Genomic DNA, 25,140 nt, shown 5'->3' with positions numbered 1-25,140 from the left:
CCGGGCTAGCTACATAGTGGAACCTCAGGAAAATGAAGTTAAGTACGCTCAGGCAGGCATGGAAAATTATGTACATTCATTTGCCTCTAACTTTTTATATCCAGAGAATTTTATGAAATAATGAATGAAGCCTTTGTACGTTTTGAATCAACCTTATTTGAGGGGATTAGAAGGAAAGGAGCGTAAGTGACTTTGATCGATTCTCTTCATCGATTATTCTCTTCTGATAGCCACAGCTTTATAAACAGATTTTGCGTTGTTTCTGCCACATAGTTTGATAAAGGAGGTTCTCATCTAGTACCTAGAATGGCACACGAATCAAGGAATGTGTTTGCAGCTGAATTATGAAGAGAATCGATCAAAGTCACTTACACCCCTTTCCTTCTAACCCCCTCATTTCTGATCTTACTATCAACTCCCACAAATACTACAAATATCAGCTCCCACAAAACACAACAACGAAACTGGAACTTTACATTTGGTGCGCTGCAGTGCAGCAAACAGGGCGTTCGAATTTCATATCAGCCATCATGACGGCCTCTTCAAGGAATCACTTTAAAGCAGTTCACCGGTGTACATTGTACGCCTGTCGATAGTATAAGTGGACTAAGGGTAAGATAGTATTAGTGAGGCTCGTTGTATCCTGGATTGCAGGTCAAGGTGAAGCCAGCCTTCTGATTGTTGAAATATATTGTGCATTGCTCAAGCCGTGCATGACTAATTCTGATTAATATGCTTTAAGTAGGAAACCACCCGTTCTAACACATTCAACACTGATCCATAATAGTACCCACTCGTGTTTTAAGCCGATCTTTTTAGCACACTGACCGCCTTTGGTTTTAAATAATTGATTCCCATTTCAAGATTTCCAAATTTTTCAATAAGTTTTGCACTTGCATCCTTCGACTGTGCACATTTCTCTGTCAGTTTGTTGTTATCGTTTCTTTTTTTATTTGAAAAATATCTTCTATCTAAAGAACGGAGGATTTCTTCACACTTTCTATTCTGTTTTCAACACAATGACCCTTTTTGCTGTGAAATTTTCTGTTTTCTTCTTTCTTCGCTTGCTCACATTTACAATACACAACTAGTTTCTAGATTTTCGCGTCGTTTACTAAAGTATGTTAAAAAAATAAACTTTCAGCTTTGATCTAAACTAAAAAAATAAAACAAACAAAAATATACACATTACATAAGAAGCGCATCACTGTTCTCACTATGTTCACGGACAATCACTTTCAGAGTCTGTCTCCTAGTTTGTATAGGTATTATAGGGCTGTTTGCTACGTAAGTAAATAAAGCATAAAATAAAGTTTGCAAATTTAGTTCCATTACCTTGTTGTATATTCTATTCGTTTAATTTTCTCTCTTAAATAAGGAAGGACGTGTTCGTTTTCGTTTCTGTGGTTGAAATCATTCAGTGTGAATTAAGTTGATGAGTTTTGTCTGTTGTAGTAGGGGAAGCGTTTTTATTTTAGTTTTTTCGCTGAGTATATGAGTTCTGAGGGGCCTCTTTCGGTTACTATGAGTACCTACATAATAGTTTGCGTACCTAAATGAGTAAATTAGGCAGGGGGAAGTACACTACGTGGAGAGACTACGTCTACGTGTTGATGTGGGATGGCACGTTGTGTTAGTTAGTCTCAAGGTCAAAGTTTGTGGTTGTTCGTTATTAATTGATTTGAAGTATTGCATACCTGCTAGGGCTACAATTGGACAGTGTTGCCAAATTTCACCGCTAGCCAATTTAGTGCAGTAAACGACTAGAAATTAAAAAAAAACTAAAAGCAGTTAGGAACTTTTCTAAACATTCATGTTTTGTTCACCCAATTGTGGTTGATTTGAATGGGAAAATTTGCTTACGAAGATGATTTGGCAACACCGACCAAGCGAGCCGCACCAGCATCGATCGGTTTCGAGGACCTGATTCGTAAGCACAGTAACTAAAATCTACTGAAAGTATATATCAAATTTATCACCACATATTTGTAACATTCTTATCATGCTTTCCTTCTAGTTGTTTTGACTTAACGATCCTACAGTTTACAGACGATGTTTTCCTCCATTTTGTTCCACTACTACTATTTAGAGCGATATTACTGTTTGCCTTAAAAATATACACAGGTAAATATACAAATATTCTTACTTTCCCATAGTTTGTTCAAATACACTGATAAACCAGTTAAAAATATCTCTGAATCTATTAAAGAATGTTGTTGGTTGATTTTCACGATTCGACGACTGCGGAGTAAGTAGCAAGTTTCTAAGCTTTCCTGTCGCTTCATTTAAACAATATATAGCAAACTAAAAACCACTTCCGAGTTTTGCTCTTTTGCCTTAATAAATATGAACATATACAGCGGAATAATATCGGTGCATCCGTACATATTCCTACTAGCGATTTTTATTTGGATCGAATTACGTGTTTGCGATTCGCTTTTCAACCTACACAATAGGACGTAAAGAAAAGTAAGCACCTCCTCTTAATCATTCCTTTCGTTTTTTTTCCTCACCTAAAAGCGTTAGTATAAATACATGACTTCTTCCTATTCACTGCTGGTTTGAGTTCTACAGCTTTTTTTTTAGTAAGAAGAAGGTAAAACATTTTTCAACATTGATTTGTTCCGTTCTAAATGCCTAGCTAAAAACGTTTCTTTTTGCGCAAACAAATTAAAATAATACTATTCGCCTTATTAGAGCCGGACAAAATTTGAAAAACCCATAGATTTTGTTGCATGCTGCGAAGAAATTGCGCAAAACTAAAAATTAATCAACAACTCACTCGTTTTAAACACTCTCGCGCGTTCGCTCATTAACCTTCCTCTTGCTGCCGCTGCGGGTCGCTGCATCAAACCATCACAAATGCCTCCTCGCCGCAAAACAGAAACGGAAACTGATCGATCATCGTCTGGACGATGTCCTCCAGATAGGGGCGCATCGTTTCGAAACGCATCATGTCGGTGAACTCGATCGGCAGGAGCGTGGGCCACCAGCAAATGGCCAGGTTCTTGCTGTCCATGCTGTTCAGCTTGGAGTTTTCCGAGACCCTGCAATGTAGCGAAGAAAGGTTTGATTTCGAATTAGTTCGTAATTTGGTTGTGATCAGCAGAGAACCATCATATTCATAGATTTTAGGATTCTCTCTTGTACAGTTTGTTTCCAAAACTGAACTTCAGAGACGATTGGACACGCTTGAAGGAAACTAGGAACTTCATAAAATTCAGGAAGGACTTCTGAGAAAACAAATTTCCATTAAATCCAGCGAACAAGTATCTAGATAACATCAGTGAGTTGCAGCAGTCCCTTGGTTGTCGTTAATGGGCAACCCCTGAAAATCTTTGGAGAGATTTGAGTCAATGTTCAGCATCAAGTTATAAGTCCAGGTAGAACTTTAAAGAAATTCAAGTAACTTCCAAGAGGTTCTGGGTACTTTAGAGAAGTCCTGAGAGAACTTTGTAGTACTCACTGGAACAAATAAAAAAAACCCAGAGTACATTTGATAGAGACTTTAGCGTAGTTCAGGAAAATCAAGAACGGACTTTTCCGGAAAATCTAATCGAGTTTCCTAGCTAGAGATATCGCAAACAATATCTTATATTGCCACTTACCTCACAAAGTGCTGGAAAATGAAGCTCAAAATGGCAAAGTTGCTGGGCGGAAGCTTTCCGAGCAGCGATCGCAACGAAATCAACCTGCAGCTTCTATCCGTCTTCACCTCCATATTGAGACTGCTGATGGCTTGCAGCGGCCGCGATCCGGCAATCTCCTCCAGCTCAGCCATCATCTCTGTGTTGAACAGCGATGGTAATCGTTTGGCAAAGAAATCCTTCAGAGCGGTGGCCACTGCGTTCACGGGAATATCCAACTTTTCGATATCCAGATCGACCTCTGTGAAATTAAAACCGAAAATGTATCATCTAGATAAGTTCAAATTCATCACACCATCTTACCTTCATCGAACTTCTGATAGAGCAAGTCAACGTGCGCCCTATTGCCCGGCACCCGGTAGATTCCCTCAGAGTCCAGTCCTTCCAGCTCGATGAATTTGACACATTTCTCCACAAACAGTGGCACCAGATTCTTATCCGACTGCTTAAAACTAGCTAACGACGGTTGCTGCGGAACCGGGGGAGCATTTTTGGCATTCTTTCCGCTGCTTCCCTTGCTCGATCGGCCAGCCGCCTTCTTGGCATTGGAGTCCGAATCTTTCGAATCTTTGGAACTGCTCTTGCTGCTGTCGATTTCCTTGCCGAACCAATTTTTCTGCTTTGTGATCAGCTTTTCCCGGTCACCCCCCTTTGGAAGGACGCCGAACTAAAATTTGAGAAAAGTTTCGTAAACAACAAGGCTAATTTGAATAATTTAGGGCTAAACATACGATTGGAGAGTTGTTATCCCTTGGCGAGGACACATCGATGCTCGATTCATCCTCCTGCTTATCTTTGTCCATGCCCATGTTCTTCTCATTCTTCAGCTTTTGGTACATCATTGGCATGCCGATTGCTGATCCTAGCTGTCCGCCTCCGGGGATACCCACCATCATTGGAGGGCCACCGCCATCGCCTGGGCCTCCTCCTCCACCACCGAACGGACCCAGGGGAATCTTCGGTGGCTGCACTGGAATGGCCGTACGCTTCTTACGATGCCGTTTGTGAGCCTGAGGCTTCCGGTTGATTTTAGAGTATCCGTCAGTCGAGCGTTTCCGTTCCAGCGAACTGGAATCACTCTCCGAATCGGAGTACTCCGGAATGTTGAAAACTGTTGGATACGTGGATCCAGCTAAATTTATGTGATTATTAACGTCTGAATACAGGTTAACATTATGTTGTACACTTACTTTGTTCCTTCTCCCTTCGTTGCCGTAGTTTGGCCTTCCCAGCGGTCAAATCGATTCCCTGCTGACCGCCATCTGCTCGTTGCCCTCCCGAAAAGGTAGTAAATAATTGACTCGCTACATTGTTAACCGCATCGCTAAATGCGTCATTGATCTGCTCATAGCCGGCTTCGTCTTCGTAGTCCTCGCTGTCGTCTTCCGGCGCTGCCAGCGGAGCATTTTCCAACTGTTGCTGCAGCAACTTTTTGGCTTTTTTCTTTTCCTTTTCCGTCATCGGTTGACCGCCGCCACCTTGGAAGGGGCCCTGTCCGTCGCCCAGATTCATACGAGCTATGGCTTCGTTGACTATGGCAAAACTTTTGAGATTCAGTTTACCCGGTTGCTTTAGGGTCTGGCTGGGGCCTTTGGGTCGGATTTTCTTCGCAAATGAAGTTTGGTTTGGCCTTCGACCCGTGGTGAAAGCGTGATGGGGATTCATGGTCTTCCACATGTCTTCGTTCTGCTTGTTGTCCTGCTTCGGGATGAGAAATCCGTCGTCCAACCAGCCTAGATGATGCGGAATGAAGCGTGCGTTACGGAGGAAAATTGTTAATTGGAGTCTATTTGTAGTTAGAAACTATTTTCTACTGATAGGTACTATTACATTAAGTATTAATATTACTATGAAATATATGTTACAGCACAACATCCCATTACATAATAACTAAGACGGTAGTCCCCTCATAGAACTATTAACAATGAACTGGAGTGAATCATTTAAAGCAAAAAAACAACCGATCAACTTCGTTTTAGAGAAGGCGTGCTCCTTGGAAGCGTGGTTTTCTCGATTTACGTTATCCAAGCCGCAATTTATCGTCGGTTATCCGGTATCGACTGCTCATCGTCGGTACTACTACATACAAACGACGAAGGACAAGACATTCTTGGATATTTGTGTGCGACTCCAACAGAATACATCTGTCTGAGACAACCCTCAACACCGCGTCGTTTTCATCGAATGCTGCTCTAGCCGATTCGAAAAATACAAGGGAATTTCGAAGATCAGGAAGGAACATTTCCTTCACTATCACCGGGCTCACTGTGGCAGGATAGGGGAACCAGGCTTGCAATTGCTCATTACAGCTAAAATGCTATTTTTCGTTATTATGAAACAATGGGATACTATAATGATAATTTTTATTTGTAAGATGCAAGAAGAGGTGTTAAAGATTGTATATGACATATAACATTTGTCAATTTTGCTTTCAGAAGGTCGCTGATTGCTCGCTCATCACGTTGCTCATCGTTACAGCTAATCGCTAGTTATGACCTTTTAAAAGCAAAATTGACAAATTTTATACATCATATACAATCTTTACCACTTCTTCTTGCATCTTAGAAATAAAAATTATCATTATAGTATCCCATTGTTTCATAATAACGAAAAATAGCATTTTAGCTGTAATGAGCAATTTCAAGCCTGAGGGGAACTATGGGCAAGAAGTTTGTGCACTGAATTGTAATTTTATAACCTTGTCTCCATGTATCATCATTGCAATTGAAATTAAACCCCATTAAAAAATGTTGATGATTCTTTACAAAATGGCATGTCCTACCTGCTCTTTTTTTACGACTTCGTTTCGGACAGAACTTTTTAGAATGATTCATAGGAATACCATGCATACCAATATATTGAGTGTGACCTTCTTGCCCCTAGTTCCCTTATATTTATAGACAAAATAAAATGGATTCTATCGCTAAGAAAATATGACCGACTGGCACTTCCGGTAGTAGGTAGTATGAATGGTACTCCTAATATGCAGCATTATACACTCTAAAAAATCTTCACGTTAATGCTACGTGAAAAATCACGTAACCTCTTTAACATCCCACTTCGATCATTTCCACGTGGCTCACGTCAATGGCAAATTAAATTATGATAAAATTTACGTGATTTTCATGTTCGTTGATGCTAAGGGAATTTCACGTTAAAAGTAAGTGATACTCATGTACACTCTACAACATATACACGTGAAATCTACGTGAAAAATCACGTATTTCATTCGAATGCTTCAACTTTCATGTTTACATGATGGTAGTAAAATTGATAAATATATCATGTCATGTTCACTGGAGCTGATGATGAATGTGAAAACATTTTCACATCAATCTTCTATGTGCGGTTGTGTGATTATGGTGTGCTTACGTAAAATGAGTTTACGTGACTTACATGTATGAAAAAGTGATTCAATATGGCGGCATCGATTTTATTAGTGGAAGAAGTGATTCATTAACAGCATAATGCAACTGTTTGAAGGTGTTTTAAATTATTTCGATTTATTTGAAATCCGTCATGCACTGCTAATTAAATTTTATTTGGATTTCAGAGGATGGATTACAAGATACCATTTATGGGCATTTTCAAAAGATCAATTTAGCCTGACTCGACAGTAAACAGTGCAAACAGTAACGTAAAATGAACAATATTTTCCAGTAAATATCCTTTCAAAATCACTTCGCTTCCAACTTAAGTGGAAATCATGTTATATTTACCTTACTGTTCACGTTGCCGCTAAATGGGAATATTTTGGCTACATGGTATTAACGGTAGTGTTACGTGAAAAGTAGTATGGACGAAAGCTACCTATGTTTTCACGTAGATCGGACGTGCATATTTTTTGGCGTGTAGAAAGTTTTGTCCAAAATCGAAATTATTTATCATAATTAGACATAAAGAAATAAGGATTTTCGAATTAAAAAATATGTATTCCTATAATGCCTGCATTGAGGCATCACTATTAACCCATTAACGCCCAGTGATTTATTTATAGATCAGAAGCCTATAACGTTTAGTGATCTATGTAGATTAGTTACATTTTTGATTGCTGTCGAGAAACTAACCGAATTAACTTACTGGGTGTACTGTTTGCCGAAAACATCGTTTTATCAACTTTTAAAAAATCACTAGGCGGCACTAGTGTTCTTATGAATTTCGTGTAAATGCAGGGTCGACATCTCGAGATCTTTGCTATATACAAAGTTGCTGTTTTCAGTATTGTTTTTCAGGAGGTCTTGGCTTTTTTGAATTTAGTTTGGAATCTTCGCGCTTGGTGGCAATCCTGCGCTGTGGTCAGATAGCGTAACTTTTGTTCCTTACATTTGATTGAAAAGTGGTTTTCAACAAAGTTGTAGCTGAGAAAATTTGCTACAATCACTGCTTTCATTTTTAAAAGCATACTGATGTGGTGAATTGTTAGATAAATATGAACAAAAACATAAGTTTTCCCATAGTAATTCCCATATAAACTTGAAATGGTTTATGCCAAGTCAGTTTCTTACTAAAGTAGTTTAAATTTTGGGAGGCTAATCAGGACCCAATTTGGAACCTTTTAAACACTGTGGAGCGAAAATTTCAAATGTTGCATCAGTCTAATGTATACACACTTCCAGAATAAATAAAAAAAACCCTATACAATTTTTGTACGAATATGAGCAATAATAAAAATTTAAATTTTAAACGATCTCACCAACTTCCGCTGTTTCTTCACTCTTATATGAGGGGGTTAGAATGAAAGGGGTGTAAGTGACTTTGATCGATTCACTTCATCGACTTTTTCTGTTGATAGCCACAGTTTTATAAACAGATTTTGCGCTATTTCTGCCACATAGTTTGATAAAGGAGATTCTCATCTAGTATCTAGAATGGCACACGAATCAAGGAATTTGTTTGCAGCTGAATTATTAACGAAAAAGAAAGTCGAAGAAGAGAATCGATCAAAGTCACTTACACCCCTTTTCTTCGAACCCCTTCATGTCCAATTTTCGTGCCTACTTGTGAACTCGTTGTGCTTCTCTGCATCGCTGCTAGTCTCTCATGTTATTTCTTATGTGTTCCACGACACATCGACGTCCATTATCTTTATATGGTGATCTTTAGTTCCTAGTTGCGTTTCATAAAACCGTAACACCAGTGCAGTAGATAGACAGTGCCCCATCTCCGGGTATTTTCTTAACGAGCATCACTCCATTCTCGTATCGCGTGTGCTCCATTTTGCTGCTCTTCTTTCATTTTTACTTTGTTGACTCCAAGGTACCGGAAAAGATATCAAGCTGAACATTGACAGATTCTCTTCGTCGATTTTCTCTTTGCATCCTCACAGCCATGTTAGGAAATTGCCAGATCGACGAAAGAACCTAGTATCTACCTTCTAATATGACATACACTAGAAGAAACGGGTTTGTACCCAAGTTATTAAACGAAGGAGAGAGTCGATGAAGAGAATCGATTGTAGTGTTAAATGTTACTAAGAAGTCCTTGTTACTTAGGACCTAATGCATTGTTTAGCTTGATATAAATACACTCAGGTCTTTTTTTAAACGGGGGATACGTACCGTGTAAAAAAAAAACCGTGTAAAAAAACCGTTTAAAAAAAACCTACGAGATTTTGGTTTTTCGCATGCTTAAATGTTTTTAAAAATCGGATTTTAATGCCATTTGTAATTAAAGCATGATATGGTCCATACAGACATATTTTAAAAATTTCTGTATTTACACCAAAAATTGTGATTTTTTTTCTAAGTATGCCATTCGATTACCTATAGCTTGAAACGGATAATGTGATTGGAATCAAGTCGATAGGTTGTATCGTTGTCGAGAAATCGTTAAAAACCGTGTAAAAATAACCGTGTAAAAAAAAACCGTGTAAAAAAAGACTTCAGTGTATATACATTATTAGCAAAACTGTGATACAATCACAACGGAATGGCCGTTCAGAATGGTTCAACGAATTTGAAATAAGGGAACATTCAAATTTAACACGATTTAAAGTATTTCAATGCAACATTCAAACTTTTGACTAACAAATAGCACATTTTTCAATATGTTATCTTAACTAATTTTTTTAAAAGTATTTATTTGGGTTTTATCGAAGACAACAAATCAAGAAGACTGGCAACTCTTCCATTTTTTTCATACGAACGCTATGAGACAGGTACAATTGCGTCATCTACCGCTCAAAGGTAAATGCTTCGAACGAATTTGATAGCAAAGATTACATCCTCAGATGAAGGGTTTGTGTATTTGCTCATTTTTCTATGCGTTGCTTCCACCTTCACTCAAGCGCAGCGCCATTGTACACTCAAAAAATTTATCACATATCTAATGGATGAAATCCATGTAAATGTCACATAGCTTTTCTGTGATCACATAGCAGCAAATCCCACCACAAAATCACATGAATATTAAGAGGTCGATGAAATTCATATGAAAAATCACATACAATTAATGTGATTGCATAAATGTTATGTGTAATTCAGATGAATTCCATTAATTTTGATTATGGATGAAAATCATGTGCGTTTCCAATAGAAGCTACATGAAAACTTTTTTCGGTGTATCTATCGCTTGGATTCTGGCAAAGTTGCCAGTCTTCTCGATTTGTTGTCTTCGGTTTTATACAAATAGTATCAATGTTCCGTCAAATCGTATCTTCGAGTGATCTTCGCAAGCGCCACATTTCATTCAGGTTCTTTGGAACTACACTCAAAAAATTTATCACATATCTAATGGATGAAATCCATGTGAATTTCACATAGCTTTTCTGTGATCACATAGCAGCAAATCCCACCACAAAATCACATGAATATTATGAGGTCGATGAAATTCATATGAAAAATCACATTCAATTAATGTGATTGCATAAATGTTATGTGTAATTCAGATGAATTCCATTAATTTTGATTATGGATGAAAATCATGTGTGTTTCCAATGGAAGGTACATGAAAACTTTTTTCGGTGTACATGTGGTGAAATATGAAACGCATCTTTTAAAGTGAATTGCTCATAACAATGTCCAGTGTCATCACTTAGTTACACATGCAATCTGCTTCGACCAACCTAGCAGAACGCACCCTAACCCTCACTGAACCAAAGGGCAGAGCAATCCACTACGAAAACGGGTTGTACACAAATTAAAGGTAACAACCTAGTCAGAAAATGCACTACCATTACATCTGTTTCTCGATACCTGGGCCTTAAATCCAGCCACGCCTTCGAATGATTCCGATAATCTGCCTCTGGACCACATGATGAAAGATTAATTTGCCTCAAGGCTAAGAAAACTATTCAGTGACGATGTTTTCAAGATCGAAGGCAGCAGGCAAACAGTCAAACACCCCTACGTCGTACTCCAGGGAACCGGTAAGTTCAACCAATTCGTTACGAGCTCTACCATCTCTACTAGAAGGGGAGATTGAAACACGACGTTATTGCGCATTTCACACCAAATTGGACTAATAAGCGCGTTTTTACTTATTAAAAAGTGTGATAAAATTGCAAGTGTACATCTAATCGTCTTGGTGTCTTCGGTGCACTTATTCCTCATGATGCAAGCAATAAGTGCTTCCAAGACATCAACACGAGTTGACGCAAATGTGCACTTCTATCACACTTTTTGCATTTTTGGGACAGTCCAGTTTCAGATGCCATCAGCAATACTAAAGCGACTGAATTGGGTATAAATTCAGGCTCTTTAGACGTTGCTATAGTGACTATATTCATAGTCCGGCGGAGACAATGACAGGAGCCAATGTGCACGCTATTTCAAAACAACCCAAATTTGGGTAGAATCCACCCAGATCGGTCAAAACTGAACCTACCCAAAAATGGGTAAACTGGGACAAATGAAAAACATCGACATGAATCCGATCGACGTTGTTCATTGCCGGAAAACTTTGAGATTAGGGCGTAATTTCTTTTGTAAACAAATATGTAAATCACCGATTTCTCGCACATTACAGCCCAATCTAAAAAAAAAACGGCACAAATAGGTAGATAAATGATTCCTCTATCATTTGGTATGGTTTGTTCGCGATACTGAGTTTCAATTAACGTGAAATCGACGATAGACGTGTTTGTTTACAAATACAATTACGCCCGAATCTCAAAGTTTTCCGGATTTGTCCACTTGTCACTCCCAACACAGTTTACCCATTTTTGGGTAGGTTCAGTTTTGACCGATCTGGGTGGATTCTACCCAATTGGGGAATTTTGAAATAGCGTGTGAGTTGTCATTTGCGAGAGTCAATCGAGCATGACTGTTACTTTATCGATCAATGTGGTGGAAATCCTATTGTAATCGTGACGATCATTAAATCGAACACAAATTAAATCATTTTGGGTGGTAATTCATCAATGTGATCCTGAATGCAATATTTTTGCGTTTTTCACGAGGAACATCTACAAGGCTAATGAATTAACGACAGACAATATATATTTTTTAAAGATGTTTTACGGATGGCTATTTGGTAAATGCTTTGCAAGTATGCATCAAAAAGTGCAAGTTGATCGATATTCATTGAAAATATTTCTTTCTAACTAACAATTTTAATTAGGCTCACACTGGACTAGCCTATTGACCCCAAGTACATCTATAATAGATAATAGTTGGCGCGACCTCTTAACGTTGACAAATTTAGCTGATTCTTTGCTCAAATTTTTGGCTCAGCTCTGGTACTCTCTTCGGTCCCAAGGTAATCGAATCACCCCTGGAAACATATGAAAATCCACTAACGCCTCATTTTATCTGTCAAACTTTTATAGCGAATTGTGTAGTAGTAGAATTTCGACTAGAATGGGGTACGTTAATCGTTTGCTTGGGACCAATAGTTCGTCGGTGCCAATAGGCTAGTCAAGTAGTGAGCCAATTTAAAATCGTTAGTTTCGTATTGATTGTTGGAACTAGGGGGTAGCCTATCAAAAATATCGATGTTTTTCCAGAATGATGCACCCTATTCTTCGCCCTTACTACTGGTGAATTGAACTGAATTCTCAGCGCTCAAGGAATAAACGGGGAAGATGTGCGTAATCGTATTTCTGCTTGGAAAATTGAAATGGTATGTTTTATCTCTAAACTTAAATACATTCCCATGCGAATAAATAAATAAAACAATTGTTCAACTTGTAAAACAAAAGAGTTTCATTTACAACATTAATTTACAGTTCCAACGATTTTGAAGAGATATATTTTGTTATGATCACAATTTTTAAACTGTAAAATAGGCTTTATTCTTTTATATATTTTTCATTCAGATTGCGCTTAAATTTCATTTAAACATTGAATGACAATTTATTTTGAAACTGTATGACGAGTCCGTATCTTTCTCAATGTTAACCATACGGTTTGTTCATTGCAAGTCTTCCTAAGAATGAATGATAATCATGCTGATTTAGAACTGATGGTTTACAGTGTGCAGAATGAAAATCATCCTGTTTTCTTTTGTGCTTTGAGAGCTGAATCAGAGAATGATAATCTTTCTCAAATAGAAAAATAATCCGTATGGGGCTCAAGTGAAGCAATAATCTTACATTCATGTGAGGACAATTCGGTTTAGTGCACTGTACCAAATCACCGTCCTCTGTTCGAATGAAACCTCTGACCATTCAAATCGAAACATCGAAATCGCCTTTTCGAATGATAACTGCACCCGGATTACTTTTTTTTATTAAATCAGAATCTGATGATTTTCCTCTCGAATATAGGATGAACATTGTTATGAAAAGGGATAGGGCCTTCAGTTGGAATAGGTAATGCTCTCCGCAGAATGATAGTCATCTTAAATTGAAATGTGTTCAGCCCCTTAACGCAAATCATTCAAAACAATGATGTAAATAACTCATCGAACGTCATTTGCTGCTCTGAGTAGATAAACGAGGTGGAAGCATAGTCATCGCTATCAGAGGTGGTACAAACATTGGTAAACCGTGGAGGAAGTTTCCTCTACCAGCACTAAAATTTTGTATCCATGATGAATGGTTGTTCGTGGCTATTCAATATGGAAATGTAAATAATCGAATTAATAATCTAATCTAAAGCATTTGCAAATCATCCTATCCTTAAATTCTAGACCAACAATTGGAATAGGCGGAACAACCAACCGTAAACAATCGCAGTCTAACACTAGCATCTGAAAGAGCAAACTTCCTTTATCGAATGACATTGTTAGTTTGCGTGGGTGTATGATTCTCGAGTTGCGTTCAAAGATTGCGTTTAAAGCCATTGTTTACGTTTGGTTGTTCTGCCTATTTGAATTGTTGGTCTAGAATTGATGTCCTCTGAGCCCTGTATGTTTTACAGCTAATTTTCAAATAAATATCATCCTTTATTTGGAGGACAGTCATATGGATGCTCATCAGTTGATGACGAATTCAACCATAAGGAAATCATCCAAAATTCGACAGCATATTGGTAAAGGGCTCGAGCAATACAATAATCAGTCGAAGTATTACGGATGTTTTCGTTCAGTGTGCAGGAACTCAGCGATGAGTAAATTTGCCTCATGTTTTCCAGGTTTTTCCCGAGGTTTTTCCAGCAAAAAATCCCGAATATGTGAAAAGTAAAGCTTGAATTTTCTCGTCAATTTCCCTATCTTTTGGGAGATTTTTGAGTTATTCCACATCGCTGAGTTCCTACACTAACTGAACTCAAATTTGGGTTGATCTCATGGAAAACTAGCTATGTCGTGAACTTTTCCCTTGGCGAACTGTTCCAACGCTGGAAGAAACCTAGGACAGATTATCCGCACCTAAGCGTTGGAAACTCTGAAAGAAATGCGTCTAGTTGGTAAGACTATGACTCATTAGAATCCTCAAGAATAACGTTGACGCTTCTTTCCTACCGACTGAACTAAATCGAAGACAACATATCAAGAATACAGGCAACTCTCCCGTTTTCTCATATACTATCGCTATAAGATAGGGACATCAGCCGCTCAAAGGTATATGCTCTGTACGAATTTAATAGCAATGATGTCAACCTCAGTAGAAAGGTTTATGTAATAGGGGAAATGACGGCTTCGGCATGCCAGACTATTTTCGGCAACCCAAATTGAAACACTATTTTCACTGGATTTTCTTACGAAAACACTTTGCTGAATGCATGCAAACGACTCTTTACGCTTTCAGCTTCAATTTTACTATATTTTTACCACTGAGAAAAGGTAATCTAGCAAGGTTTTCTTGAAATGCAACACACGCACTACAAATTGTAGCTGATTTCGAGTTGCCGATAATAGAACAGCAGATTTACATGCAGTTCAAATGGAACGGTTGCCGAAGAAAAACTGGTTGCCGACAATACTCGCTCTCACTAGAGAAGATTGGAGCTTTGTAAAAGCGTTTCAAAACAGTTTTTGACAATTCTTTCGACTGAAATTGTTAGAGCAGCTGGCAGCAAAAGATTGTAAACAAACAAATACTGCATATGTGTGCGTTCCTTAGAGAAAAAGGCTATAGAAAGAAGGTCGCTGCTTAGGTTGCCGAGAATACGTAAATTCCCCTATCTCATTTTTCTATGCACTGCTTCCACCTTCGCTTAAGCTGCTGTATCTGTCGGTTGGAATCTGGCTAAATGGCCAGTCTTCTTGATTTGATGTCTTCAACTAAAGGCAGAGCATTTCCAGGTCAAATAGCGAAAAGATAAACAAATTTTAAATTTTATCTCTCAGAATATGAACCAAGTTTGTGCTGGAATTCGGCCATTTTGACTCTCGCCTTATTTTTCAAAATGGGATATTCGATATTTTTCAATATAACGTAGCACGAAAACGGCTCATCTAATCGAAATGATGTTTTATAGCGAATTCGTTTATTATCGGGGTTGGAACCAGTTCCAACCCAGTGCGAAACCGAACTTTTTGTCAGTGCAAACCTCTACCTGAGCTAGGGTTTAAAAACAAATGAGCAAACTTACGTTTGTCAGAAAACAAGCAGACCCAATCTTGATACTTGATCCAGGTTGGAACTGAATAATAAACGAATTCGCTATTAGGAAAAATTGTAGGAAAGTAGATTATGTTTCCAGAAAAAAAAATGCACACTGGAAAAAAAAATCAAAATATTTCGTCACCAATGACAAAAAAAAAAAAAATGCTTAAAACTTCAATAATAAAATAAGTATTTTTTTTAAGTTTTCTGATATTGGACACTTTGGACACTTTCAAATTGATCAAAATCGTAGAACATAATCTTTTAGTAAAAATTTCGAATTTTTTTGTAAACAAATCCAACAAGTTTCATGAAATTCGGAGAGGTTAAAATAAAATCAATACCTCAATTGACGTGGAACTGCTCTGTATGCTGTTAAACGGAACTTTCTGCATTGAATTACAACAACATTCAACGACTTTAACGTAAGGGTTTTCGACGAGTACTCTGCAACGACGATTTGGTGGCTAATTTTTAACACCTGGCCGTTTTTGTTACTATTATTGATTGTGTGTAATACGCATTTAATAATTAAATTAATACCACCGACAGACATGATTGTACTTGGGCTGTGACACTCCTTTAAGCTAGTAGGCCTCGATTGTGTAAAGGAGTGTAACGGTAGTACATTCAAGTCCTTCGTAATTATAAAACTATGTTATTAACAAACCATTAACAAATTTTTGCATGCCCATTTACGACTTAGTGTACCGATTAGTAGTTGCTTATTAGTAACAATTATCAAACCAATGTATCAATTATTATGCACCTGAACACTAGTATTAAGGAAATATTAATGGATAGTAACCTGAGTCGTATGTGTTGATCGAGTCCTTGGATCCACTGACATCGGCTAGTTTTTTTTTTGGTTGGCGTAAGGCGATGTGAGCAAGCCACGACAGAAAACAGAAAGACATTTGTTCGGGAGGAAAATGAAGTCCGGATTAGTATAGGTACCTTCCATATGTATGTCATTATTGCCCAACCACGGTTAGTGGATGATGGTTTAGGTGAACAGTGAATAGACGGCGATACTTACAGTTAATCTCCTCCAAGCTACTTTGCGATTGGGAGACGGTGTTCGCTTTGAGCTGCCGTAGAATCGAGGATGGCGTTAGCAGGTGATCTGGTGGTGCCGGCTCCGGTGGAGTCGTCGGTGGTGGGTAGATCTGGAAGCCCTGGTTGCTTCCACCTTTGTCAAAGTCGCTACTATCTTCGTAGTAGTACATGTTGGAATACTGTTGTTGGTGTTGCTTTAGATTATCCAGATCGTCCAGTGAGTTAATGGAACGATTATCGAAGAGCATTTTTTGTTGTTGGTGGGGATGCTGGTGTTGGCTGCGGTAGGTCGTTTGGGAACCGTTGATGAGATAGCTTTCGTAACGCGGTGGAGGTTGCGGCGCTTGCTGGTGATGATGATGCATGGAATGTTCCATCGTGCCTTCACCCGAATCGATGGTCAGAGGTTCTTCCATGTTGAATGCGTGTTCGATTTCGGGTTTCTTGTCCCAGACCTCTTTCAGGAAGGGAGCGAACGATGCGAACTTGAATTGGTTATCCTCATCGGAAGCGGTTGCAAAGTGAGCTCGTAATTTATCAGCTATGGCATTGCCTTCGGTTATCAGCATTTGGGATGTTTCGTTGTTGAAAAATGCGTTGACTCCACCTTGCTCAGACACGGACACGAGTTGCATGGGAAGGTTTGGAATGTTTAACGAGAATGCGCTGAGCGTCGAGAGGGAAGCCTTACGTTTGCTGGAATACAGTAGAATGAAGCCATGAATGAGATCGTCTCTGAACGCATTCGCTCCGTGATACGAAGACAAGATTAGCTCAACCCGTCGCTTGGAATCTCCTAAGAACATTTCGAAAATGATGTTTCTCTCGCCAGCATTGATGCACGACTGTTCGATCATCATCGAGCTAAGCATGTTTTCCGTCGAGAAAGGATCCCCGCAGAAGATGCACATTATGATTCGCAAATCTGGGATATCCGCTAGATTCATTCCGTATTTTAGTTCATCGAAAGGAATCGAGTCAATGACACTGTTCAGTGTTGTCTCAACAAAACGGGCCTCCTGTCCCGAGGCAAAGAACTCGTTTTCATCGATGAACACGCAGTGTAACCGTTCCGCTAGGGATTGGCCATCGTTTTGCAGTTGTTGAAGTGTGCTCTCGCTGTTTTTCTCATCACTCATAAACACTATGTGCAAATTGTTTACGCTATCCTTAAAATCAATATTGTCCCCCAACAGGCGATCCAGTACTTCGTAGATGTAGGTGAATGTTTGCCTATTCGAGTAGCAACAGATCAGTCCTTTATTGGCCAGATCAAACGAGAAGGAATCGTTCTCCCTATTAATCGTTTCAATGCTCAGTCCGTAGACTTGCCCGTCCACTATGTACTCGCCATTGTCATTGCACTGTTGATGTACTTTATCGATGAAATCATTTGCAATGTAGTCCAATCCAATGACGATGAGATTCAGTTGCAGTTGGCCGTCCTTCTGGGCGAACCTGGGATTTGGTAGGCTGTAAAATAAGAACGTTAAATTATTCCGAATGGAAATCACGGTTTAATGAAGCACTCACGTTTGATTGGCAATCAATATCCTCTCAATTAGTGCATCCATGCAATTGGGGAAAGCAGGGCAGTGCTCTCGAATGGGGCAATGAACAAACCCAAGATGCTGAAACAGCATCAACTTCCTATCCTGTTCCAACCGGTCCAACAGCTTGTACCGTAAATCCTCCTGCAGTACATCGGTTATCTCCTTGACGTCGTTTTGCGTTATTGTCCCCGAAGGTTCAATGTTCTTGAAGTGATAGAATAGATCAGCATGCTCCATCAGCAGTTCCTGAAAGTTCCGCTTTGCCGTTTCAATCAACTCTCGCTGATGGTTGTCGTAGATCTGCTGGCAGTCATGCTCCGACAGAGCTTCGAAGCATTCGCGACCCATGAATAGGACTCGAACTTCCGAGAGCTGCTTGCCCGGTGTTACGTAGCCGGTTTCCTCCAGCAGCTTCTTGAACTGCTTCTTCCATCTGTACACAAGCATGAACGGAGAACGGACGGGAAGAAATATTGATATTAGCAATCGAGGCAGGTGCATTTGATGCATACTGAGAAACTCTCTTTTGTTTTGGAACTCAAAATCACCTTTTTGGCATCCTTTGGAGGTTGTTAGTTTTAGATATTTAGATATTTAGTTTTCACAACACAATGCAAGCCAAGACAGGGAGTAAATACAAGAGAAAGAGTTTAGTTAGATCTCTCGGAACGCAAAAAACGCACACGACTAAAAATGTAATGTTCTACTCTCTCTAGTTTCGACGATTCTACTATATAAACAGGCTCGTCGTACTCAAATGTGTTTTTTTTTTTGTTTTCTAAAGTAAAGTTCATTCATTTCAAGCCAATTGCACACCAAGCGAGCTATCTTTCAGAGACGGATATGTGAAGATTGTTGCAATAGGAATTTATACGTTTGTACCGGTGGTATTCCTACACGTTAAACCTATGGGTCAGGAATGAATTGGAATGTTGGTGGATTTTTAACCTCAAGATTTTTCTTTGAAGAGTTATGAGCTCTCATTCTAGGAAAACTACTTCTTCTTCCTGTCTTTTGACGCTTCTTACGTGAGCGTTTTGCCTGCTTTCAACTTCTTGAAACACGTCCACAGTTATTAACTGAGAGCTTTCTATGCCAACCAACCGATGTATGAATTTGTATGTGTACTGTGTGGTTAGCATCATGATATTCTATGCCCACGGAAGTTGAGCAAATTTCCAACCCGAAAGATTTTTTAGACCGAACCGGGTTTGGTAAAACCGAACCTGTATCTAAGATCACAATTTCGAATTAAATCGCTTTCCCCTTTACTTTGACAGGCAAGCGAACTGTGAGGTCTTCAGTTATATCGATCGATCAGATGCGTTCTTGCAGGTTGAAGTTGAACGAGGAGGATTGTTTCATATTCTTTGTTCCAGTAGACAGTAGACACTACAGTTGAACCGCATAAAACTACGAAGAGGATGATTTCAAATCAGATTATCGAATCGTTGGGATTCGTGGGCCCAGTGCAAAAGAGCAAAATTGATTATACGTGAATTTTGGGAATGTCAAACAATGAAAATAGTGATTTTACTTCTATTACGTATTGCTAAATTTACTAAAAACGTGACCACAATGTGACTTAAGTTTCGGAGTGTCGGAAATAAAATCATGAAAACTGATTTGGGGCGCGTCACTATAAGATTATCATCAAAAAAGGTTAAATCAGTGTCAACATTTCAAAGGGGCGTAATTGCTTTTGTAAACAATGGCTTTAGCCGACGATTTCTCGCAAATAAAAGCCCACCCCTCCAAATTACCAATGCTAGCTGGGATAGGAAACATTCCTCTACCTGCTAGTGTCATTCATTTTCATGAGTGAGCTTTCATTCGCGAGAAATCGAAGACGAAAGTCATTGTTTACAAATGCAATTACGCCTCTTTGAAATGTTGGCACTAAAATATCGATTTTCTATCTGTACACATGCGTGTATGTGTAATACACATACATGAAAAGGTTGTTCTGCAAGATTTTGCACCACTAGATAAACAACTAACAGTACTGTGTGACACAACTTTCTGTTAATCGTTCGAATGTTGTGGAAATGGACAAGGCACGACCACCGAGAACTGACGCGAAGTTCTACCACGCGAAACCGGGACTTTTCCGAATTTCCAAACCGAAAATGAATAAAACTTGTGGAACAAAAATGTCTGCTCTCAAATTCACTTTTATTAGAATAATAAGTAAGGCGTAGTAGCAATCATAAAATAAATGATATCGAGTAGACACTTAGACAGGCACAGTTCCTGTTCTTGAAATCACTCTCTCAGACTAATTGTATTGCAGAAAAATCAGTCAGGGATGAACTCAATTCCAAAACCATAAACATCTTCCCGGTAGGAAGGACCACCAGCTTATGGATTGGTCGCAGGTAGATAGTTTGAACTCTCTTCAGGCTTACGTTACGAACGATGCCGCTACGATCCGGATGAGTAGCAACCACCCGAGCAAGTTCCCAATACGCAGGTGGCGTGTTCTCGTTCAAGGACCCCAATCTGCAGGTTGTCCTGGATTTTCTGCCATTTCGTGCGGGGTTGAAGTGTTGAGACGTATTCAGTCCGAAAGCTTCGGTAATCTTTCGTAATTGGCGATATCTGTCGAGGCGATTCATTGGTACAGGCGATTCATTGGCTTTTTACTGCTCTAGCAGGATTTTCACTCGATGATATGTGATGCCACGAGGCAGGAAATCTAATATCGCCGACGTCCGATTTGTCACAAAAGTTTTCCATTTCTTGGGATGCGACGTGAGCCATCCAAGCACAACGGTAGAATCCGTCCACGCGTGAAATGTAACATCCAAGTGATCCAGTGATTCGAGAATCTGCTTCATGAGCTCCACAAGAAGAACGGCAGCGTTTAATTCAAGCCGAGGCAGCGACACTTGCTGAATAGGAGTAACCTTGGTTTTGCTCGCAACCAGCGAAATGCTGACATTGCTATCATCGTCTTTGGATCTGGCGTACACTGCTTCAGACGCGTCAGCAAATCCATGTAGCTGTACCGCTCCGTGGTGATTTACGATCCATCTTGGAATGCGAATGTCTTCGATTGATGCCAAACTTGCCTTGATGTTGTTACACTCCTTGTTGATAACAGCTGGAAGTGGGTCATCCCATTGTAAGTCATGCAACCACAGTGTTTGGTACAGTATCTTGACACGCACAACCCAAGTAACAACACAAGCTGAGCATTAAGAACAGAAGCTGATTATTGGTTGATTTAAGGTGTACAAAGCTGATTAACATCAGGCTGAATATATAGTTGATTAGTAGTGCATGAAGCGAATTGTATCCCCATAATCCAACCTCAATAGGTTAGCTGATCCAAAGATTGAACAAGTCTTATTTAAGCTTAACACAACTCCACAAATCAGCAATGCTTTACAAATATTTGATAGCTTGATTTGTTAAATGTTGTCAGTGTCTGTGTCACTCGTTGCATGTCCGGCATTTTATTTAGTTCTACTAAATTCACTGCCTTCCTTTCTAATTACAGGCAGTGGCAGCAGTAGAGTCAAGGAAAAGGAGATTTTTAGGAATAGCTGCAGGTAGACGTGGTCTGCGAGGACGTCGGAAGTGTTAACATTTGTACTTCTGTGTTTTGACTGTTCACCACTTTATATTGTACTGAATTTTCAAACCGCATTCCAAAAATATTACTCAATTATGGCACTAAAATAGCATCCAAATGACCATCAAAATAAATCACGTGCTTGTGTCCACATTGTGTTAAGTGCACTTGAAAATGAGAGGAATGTTTAACTGTCACCAGTTGTTGTGCGAATACTCTTCCGGGTGCTGTTATTCAACTTAAATTTGACGTGCTTCAAGTTAATGATCATACCTTTTACCACACATATGCCTAAATGGTCCAGTAGGTATGGTTGAAGCCTATGAATCAGCAACTGCCGGTTCGAATCCCGAAATGCAAAAGTAATTTATAAATGCATAAGATATGAAGCGGTCTTCCATTAATATTTTTGAAATAATACTAGAAGGCTAAACAAGGGTTGGAAAAAACTGTTATTTAATGCCTTAAAAAGCTTATAATGTATATTACGGTTAAGCTTTTGGCTGATTAAAAACACCAGATATAGATGTTTAAAAGCTGGACAAAGGTTAACGGGGTCTATGTACAGCAATTATTCAATCTAAGGCTAAATTGAAATCGATTAATCAACACTTGTTAAGCATCAAATTGTTACCTGGGAATTATCGGTGAGATCCAGCCCAAGGGATCGAAAAGCCGGGCTGAATCTGATAGAAGTTGCCGCTTGGTGTTTGGCTTGTCTATGTCGAAATTCAAACGGAATCCGAAAGAGTCTGTGGCTGGGTACCAATGAATACCCAGTGCTTTTACTGCATCCGCATCTGATTGTAAATTAACAGGGACTGAAGATTGAGCCTCGGGTTGAGCAGCGTTTGCATCCTCGTCCAGCAGCCGGGAATCATTTGCTGAACACTTCCGAAGATGGAAACCTGCTTTCGATGTAATTTGAACGATGCCTTTCTTGAACGTGAGTGCGTCTTCCAATGTTGCAGCGCCAGAGAGGAAATCACCAACATAAAAGTTTTTCAGCACTCGAACAGCTGCAACTGGAAACTGCGCACGGGAATGTCGCACATGAAGTCCCGTACGTAACTGTCAGCAACCGGTAATGTTCAATGGGCTTTTCGGCTTTCGCTCTCCATACAGTACGCAAGTAATCAACATCGTCTCAGTGTATCCATATCTGTCGATACATTTTTTCCGCATCCGCAATAAAGGCGAAAGTGTAGCTACGAAAACGGGTGAGGACGACAGGCAAGTCCTCGGTGACCTTCGGTCCAGTCAACAGTTTCTCGTTCAAAGAAATTCCGGATGCCGATTGACACGAGCCGTCAAACACGACTCACAATTTGGTTGTGACACTGTCTTGCCGCATGACACCGTGATGTGGAAGGTAGAAACTTTTCCCCGACGAAACGTTAACCTCGTCGTCTGGAATCCTCTCCATGTGACCAAGATTAAGGTACTCGGTCATGAACTCACCGTACATCTGTTTGAAGCCTGGATATCGAATGAATCTCCTTTCCATCGCCTTCAGCCGCTGGATTGCTGCTGGCAGAGATTCACCTAATGCGGGTTTGCTTTCGTCGAACGGTAAACGCACTGTAAATCTACCAGTTTCATCTCGTCGATGCGTAGTATTAAAGAAATTCACTGCTTGTCAGAGTTGCGACCTATCACAATCACGATCATCAAACAGCTGATGGTAGTAACGCTTTGTACATTTCTATCTATGTGCTCGTCGAAGCTCTCTCCATGACCATCCATCAAGTCGACGAATGAAGTAAAAATCAACTGGTGAATGTCGTCTTCGGCGATTTGGTCATTCCCTACAATCACGGCACTCATATGTGCTCGTTTTGAAGCAGTTGCTGCTTTGCTTGCTCATGTGAGTGTGTTGGTGAGTGAGCCCAACAGCTTCCGTTTAATGTTGCCTGCTTTGTTTGTAGCTCACACAGTCGCACCTGCCGAGACGAACTTGGAATGCGTAGACATTGTTTTCATTTTCTTCTGTCGTTTCGCTTTTTCTCATGATCGTACTGCAGAAGTATTCACTGTTTTCGTTGTGCTTATCATCATCACTCGCTGTAACGTTTTGCTGGTGAGCAGCGACCATTACTGGTGACTGTTGTTTGCCATGGCTCTACCTCTCACTGCGTGACAAAACGTTCTGTCAGCGATTGTCAGTTGATGCGTAGACGATTGTCACGTGAGTGTCATGATATTTTGCATCACTGCTGCTTGCTGCTCCTCCTTTGTCCAAGGTTTCGCTCTGTTGACCTCTTCAACTTCCCAAAATTTCCGAAGAATCTTGTCGATGTCCATGTCCATGCTGATGGCTGATGATGGCCGTGTTGCAATTCACCTAGCTGGCGTCGAAAACTTGACCGGCAACAATCCATCCAAAAGTTGAGTTGATCGCCACTGGAAGTCCCGATCCATCTTTTACCTTGCCGTCTTCCAAAATAGCCAAGAAAACATCAGCTCCGAGAATAATATCGATTCTGCCGGGCTTGTCAAAATGTGGGTCCGCTAGCTGCAATGTTTCCAAACATTTTAGCCGTTCAGGATCCAATCGCTGGTTTTTTACGATCCGCGGGAACTTGGACAGCACATAAGCCTTGACGTTGACCACCGAATTGTAGCAAAAGCGAGAAGAAATTTCCAGGTCGACAACTCCTCTGGTGGTTTCCGATGAGCAGCTTGCGATTCCGGGGACAATCAGATTAGCGTTGCGCTGCAATCCGAGACTGGTTACGCAATTCTCCGTGATAAGTGATGCTTGTGAACCGCTATCAATCATCACTCGTACTTCCTGGCACTGACCATCAATTCGCTTCACTCGTACTAATGCCGTTGGTAGAAGAGCTGTTTTTGACGTTAGTCGTGCAGGACACCGCTGGCTTGATGTCGACTGCTGCAGAACTTTGCGGCTGCTGTGGTGAAGGCGAAGACGAAACTTGCTTTTCTGACGGCGGGGTCGATGTTAGCTCATTGTTGTCTGCCTTGCCCAGCATCGTATGGTGACGTTGTTGACAGTATGGTGTGCGGCACACCGACTTCGACGGACAGGATTTGACGCAATGGTTTGGTCTCAGACAATTTAAGCATAGTTTCGCTTGCTGCACTTCCGCGCCTTTCGTTGACATAAGATTTCTTGAAGACGGTGCACTCATAAATCCTGTGGCTTTCCGCGCAAACCGGACACAACTGTTGTTGAACTGCATTGAAAGCCTTGATTTCCTTTTTCGCGGTGAGTTGCTTGCGGTCATCCCTATGAGGTTCCTTTCTGCCGTACTCCGAGGGTTTTCCACCGAATGCTGCACATGTATCCAACGCTTCACACTTCCTTTTAAGAAACTTGAGAAGATCGACGAACGTTGGGTCGTCATT

The 25,140-nt window shown here is 40.0% G+C and overlaps 1 protein-coding gene across 2 annotated transcripts in view; it reads right to left on the bottom strand.

Moving 5' to 3' along the window:
• Positions 1-2,079: 2,079 nt before the first annotated feature.
• Positions 2,080-25,140, bottom strand: part of RhoGAPp190 (Rho GTPase-activating protein 190) — a 130,470-nt gene continuing 107,409 nt past the window's right edge. Inside the window, exons 4-11 of one of the 2 annotated variants that reach the window (XM_065228684.1) lie at positions 18,169-18,621; positions 16,616-18,108; positions 16,385-16,429; positions 4,838-5,380; positions 4,379-4,779; positions 3,951-4,314; positions 3,609-3,888; positions 2,080-3,047 (exon numbers count right to left, since the gene is read on the bottom strand). In XM_065228684.1, the coding sequence (XP_065084756.1) occupies positions 2,849-3,047; positions 3,609-3,888; positions 3,951-4,314; positions 4,379-4,779; positions 4,838-5,380; positions 16,385-16,429; positions 16,616-18,108; positions 18,169-18,621 (3,778 nt within the window). In that variant the 3' untranslated portion in view covers positions 2,080-2,848. The remainder of the gene's footprint in view (positions 3,048-3,608; positions 3,889-3,950; positions 4,315-4,378; positions 4,780-4,837; positions 5,381-16,384; positions 16,430-16,615; positions 18,109-18,168; positions 18,622-25,140) is intronic. The other variant, XM_065228685.1, reaches the window with a different exon arrangement.

This window comes from Ochlerotatus camptorhynchus, unplaced genomic scaffold, assembly GCF_037179485.1.
Source record: "Ochlerotatus camptorhynchus isolate MF236.1 unplaced genomic scaffold, CSIRO-AGI_Acam_v1.1 ptg000300l, whole genome shotgun sequence".
Classification (NCBI taxonomy): domain Eukaryota; kingdom Metazoa; phylum Arthropoda; class Insecta; order Diptera; family Culicidae; genus Ochlerotatus; species Ochlerotatus camptorhynchus.
The sequence above is the reverse complement of the archived record's forward strand: the minus strand, read 5'-3'. Positions and strand labels throughout refer to the sequence as shown.